The sequence below is a fragment of the Silene latifolia genome, chromosome Y, assembly GCF_048544455.1.
Source record: "Silene latifolia isolate original U9 population chromosome Y, ASM4854445v1, whole genome shotgun sequence".
Classification (NCBI taxonomy): domain Eukaryota; kingdom Viridiplantae; phylum Streptophyta; class Magnoliopsida; order Caryophyllales; family Caryophyllaceae; genus Silene; species Silene latifolia.
Genome location: NC_133538.1, coordinates 130723377 through 130728182, shown reverse-complemented (window position 1 = coordinate 130728182; position 4806 = coordinate 130723377). Strand labels below are relative to the sequence as shown.

Sequence of the window (4806 nt, the reverse complement as noted above, 5' to 3'; positions counted from 1 at the left end):
ATAAAAAAGCATGAAATTCTCTCCCTCACTTCACTCTAAATCAATTAAATACTTAACTAAAATACAACTAAAATCCAAAATTGCAAAAATTATACAATAAAATCCGGCTTTGCCTCCCGTGAGGCTGGTTTAAGCGGTCCCTTGCAATGGATTACCTCATCGAAAGAAGAGAATTAATAGTGAAGAGGTCGACAGCCTCTATCACTCCAACGAATGCACCATCATAATAGATCTTCAATCTTTGCCCATTCACTTTAAAAGTCTCTCCTTTGTCGGTTTTCAGCGTAACCGACCCAAATTTGTTTACTTCAGCAACAGTAAACGGTCCTGACCACCTAGAATGGAGCTTACCTGGAAACAATCGTAAACGAGAGTTAAATAAAAATACCTTGTCTCCAACATGGAATTCCCGCTGCAAAATGGGCTTGTCATGCCACTTCTTGGTTCGTTCTTTGTAAACTCGAGCACTATCATAAGCATGTAGTCGAAACTCATCCATCTCATTCAACTGTATCAATCTTTTCTCACCCGCCAGTGAGGGATCCATATTCAGCTCTTTAATGGCCTACATAGCTCGGTACTCAAGTTCTACTGGAAGATGACATGACTTCCCGTAAACCAGACGGTAAGGAGATGTACCAATTGGAGTTTTAAATGCAGTTCGGTAAGCCCATAGAGTATCATCAAGCTTACGACTCCAATCCTTTCTATTCTTGCTAACAACTTTCTCCAAAATAGATTTCAGCTCTCGATTAGAAACCTCCACTTGCCCACTTGTTTGGGGATGATAACCCAATCCTCTACGGTGTGTAACGTCATATTTCTTCAACAAAGAATTCAGATGACGTTCATTAAAATGCTTCCCTCCATCACTAATCACAGCACGAGGGACTCCAAACCGAGGGAATATAATCTTCTGAAACAGTTTTACAACTGCTTTAGCATCACAAGTAGGGGTGGCAACAGCTTCCACCCATTTGGATACATAATCCACGACTACCAAGATATACTGATTCCCATGAGATGACGGGAACGGCCCTTGATAGTCTATGCCCCAAACATCAAAAATCTCAACTTCCAAGATCCCAGTTTGAGGCATTTCATGCCTCTGTGTAATATTACCCGTCCTTTGACATGCATCACAAGAACGAACGAGAGTAGTAGCATCTTTCAGAATAGTTGGCCAAAAGAAGCCCGACTGCATTACTTTAGCAAAGGTCCTAGACGGACCATGATGACCACCATAAGAAGAAGAATGACAATGAGATAAAATAGCATATACCTCACTCTCCGAGATACACCGTCTATAAATACCATCAGCACATTCACGAATCAGATACGGGTCATCCCAAAAATACCGCTTCACATCATGCAAAAATTTCTTCTTCTGTTGATATGACAAGTCAGGAGGAAGAATACCCCCCACTAAGTAGTTGGCAAAATCAGCAAACCATGGAGTATTTGCGGTGATAGCCAATAGATGGTCATCTGGAAAAGAGTCATCGATCACATCTCCTCCGTCAAATCTCAACCGAGATAAATGGTCAGCAACAACATTCTCAGCGCCAGACTTATCCCTAATTGACAAGTCGAATTCTTGCAGCAATAGAATCAACGAATAAGCCTCGGTTTAGCCTCCTTCTTGGCTAGCAAATGCTTCAAAGCGGAATGATCAGTATACACAGTCACCTTAGAACCCACAAGATAGGCTCTGAATTTGTCTAAAGCATAGACAACTGCAAGCAACTCTTTCTCTGTAGTAGCATAATTGATCTGTGCATCATCAAGTGTCTTACTAGCATAGTAAATAGCATTAAGCACTTTATCTTTCCGCTGCCCCAAAACAGCTCCAAGGGCATAATCACTGGCGTCGCACATAACTTCAAACGGTAGATCCCAATCAGGAGATTGGATAATAGGAGCTGAAATAAGAGCTTGTTTAATCCTATCAAAAAACTTAACACACTCATCAGTAAACACAAACGGGCATCCTTATGAAGGAGCCTCGTTAAAGGTTGAGCAATTTTAAAAAAATCTTTAATAAAGCGGCGATAAAATCCTGCATGACCAAGAAAACTACGCACACTTTTAACATTAACCGGGTACGGAAGTTTTTCTATTACCTCAACCTTAGCCTTATCTACCTCAATACCACGTCCGGACACCAAGTGACCCAGTACCACTCCTTCAGTCACCATAAAGTGGCACTTCTCCCAGTTCAGTACAAGATGAGCCTCCTCACAGCGCTGCAAAACCTTAGACAAGTTTCTCAAGCAAACATCGAAATCAGTACCATAAACACTGAAATCATCCATAAAGACTTTCATGATAGACTCTATGTAATCAGAAAATATGGCCATCATACAACGCTGAAAAGTAGCTGGGGCATTACATAAGCGAAAGGCATCCTCCTATAAGCAAATACACCATATGGACATGTGAATGTGGTCTTTTCCTGATCATCAGGGTGTATGGGTATCTGAAAGAAATCGGAGTAGCCATCTAGATAACAGAAATAACTATGACACGCAAGTCTTTCTAACATCTGATCAATATAAGGTAAGGGAAAATGGTCTTTTCTAGTAGCTGAATTCAGCTTCCTGTAATCTATACACATCCTCCATCCCGTCACAAGTCTAGTAGCGATTAATTCATTTTTATCATTAGCAACTACTGTAGTACCTCCCTTCTTAGGTACAACCTGGACTGGACTAACCCATTTTGAATTAGATATAGAATATATAATACCAGCATCAAGTAATTTCTGTACCTCTTTCCTTACCACCTCCTACATAGGAGGATTTAGCCGTCTCTGACCTTGCGCACTAGGCCTTTGACCTTCTTCCAAATAAATACGGTGCATACAAAAATCAGGACTAATACCCTGTAAATCGTCAATGCTATACCCAATAGCTTTCTTATGAGTTCTCAAAACAACCAACAAAGCAGAGAGTTGGTTTTCTGTTAGGCTAGCATTGACAATTACAGGATTCATCTCACAAGTGTCCAGAAATACATACTTAAGATGAGAGGGAAGGGGTTTAAGTTCAGATTTCTGTACCTTGGCAGCCTTTGAGGGGCTACCTAAGCTCAAAACCTTATTTTCTTTGCACTCCTCTCCAGTCAGCAACTTCTCTACTGCGAAAACTTCTAGACTCCATGAGCTCATCTCAATAGCTGGATCAGTCAGCAGGGCAATCTCCAGAGGATCCCTATCCAAGTTTAAAGAAAGAGAGTCATCAACAGTCAAATCAATAATATCAATTCTATTACAAGTTTCCTCAATCATGGGTTGCTTTAATGATTTTTCTAAATCAAAAGTGATCCTATCATCTCCTAAAACTAATGTCAGTCGGCCTCTCCCCAAATCTATAATGGCCCCTGCAGTATGAAGTAATGGTCTGCCTAGAATGATGGGGATGTGGATATCTTCAGCCATATCAAGAATAACGAAGTCAACTGGAATGAAATATTTCCCTATTCTAACTGGCACGTCTTCTAAAACACCTAGAGGGCGTTTTAGAGAACGGTCAGCCATCTGTAGATTCATATTGGTGATATTAAGTTGACCCATATTAAGCTTTTTACATATTGAATATGGCATAACATTGACACTAGCTCCAGAATCACAAAGAGTTTTACTAATAGCTAAATGACCTATATGACAAGGGATAGAAAAACTCCCTGGATCCTTTAGCTTTGGTGGAATGGTAGCGTGCATCGTAGCTGTGCACTTCTGAGTGAATGCAACCGTCTCTACTTCATCAAAGGATCTCTTCCTTGTTAATATGTCTTTCAAAAACTTCGCATAAGCCGGCACTTGAGTGATCAAATCAGTAAATGGAACACTCACTTGCAAGTTCTTCACTACTTCCATGAATCGCTTCAGTTGCGTATCAAGTTTTGACCTATGTTGTCGATGCGGAAAAGGTAGTGGAATAGTAATTGGCACGGCTTCCTTTGCAGAAATCGACGAAACAGGCACATCAGGAGCTACAGGAGACAAAACTCGATCGCGTTTCTGGAAACTCAGTCGAGTTTCATCTGAAACTCTAGTATCATGACCCACGGCACTTCCAGTAGCATCAGTGACAATTTGAGACGAAACTCGATCGAGTTTTTTGGAACTCTGTCGAGTTTTAGATAAATTAGCTTCTGCCTCGTCCTTCTTTTTCGTAGGAAGTGCTGTATCATTACTGGCATCTTTCTCATCGTCGCTCAATTCCAAATTCCCCAATCCTTTAGAATGCATAAATGGATGCTCTTCTTCCTCAACGGGCATTTTCGGACCTTCATAGGTTGTTCCACTCCTCAAATGAATTACATTTGCATGCTCATGAGCTTGCTTCCCTTGTGGAGGAAGGGTACCTGGCTGTTTAGAGTGATTTTGGGTAGCCATCTGAGCAACTTGGGTATCTAGAATCTTGTTGTGTGCTATGAGCTCGTTAATTTGAGATGCTTGCTTCACGATTACTCAAACTTTGTTGCAACATAGCTTTCAACTCAGCCATATCATTATTAGGAGCTAGGGGAGGAGGTTGCAACGGCTGAAACTGTTGTTGACGTTGATTATTGAATTGATTACCCCCTTGATTGAACTGATTTCCTCCTTGATTCGGCCTTGGATTCCCACGGTTTTGAGGAATAGTATATGTTGAATTTTGTTATTGTGGTTGCGGGTTCTGCACATTCTGGCTTGACCATTGGAGGTTCGGATGCTCTCTAGTCCTTTCATTATAGAAATTAGAGAAAGGATTACCTTGCTTATAAGATTGGAAGGCATTGACTTGCTCAATTGTGCTTAAA

The 4806-nt window shown here is 40.9% G+C and overlaps 1 protein-coding gene across 1 annotated transcript; it reads right to left on the bottom strand.

Annotated features, from left to right (window-relative positions):
- Nucleotides 1–565: 565 nt before the first annotated feature.
- On the bottom strand, nucleotides 566–4399 carry LOC141628920 (uncharacterized). Its single transcript, XM_074442003.1, has 3 exons — nucleotides 2793–4399; nucleotides 1682–1945; nucleotides 566–1577 (listed from the first exon to the last, which is right to left on the bottom strand). Exons 1-3 carry the CDS (start codon nucleotides 4397–4399, stop codon nucleotides 566–568), a joined length of 2883 nt encoding a protein of 960 aa, XP_074298104.1.
- Between the last annotated feature and the right edge of the window lie 407 nt (nucleotides 4400–4806).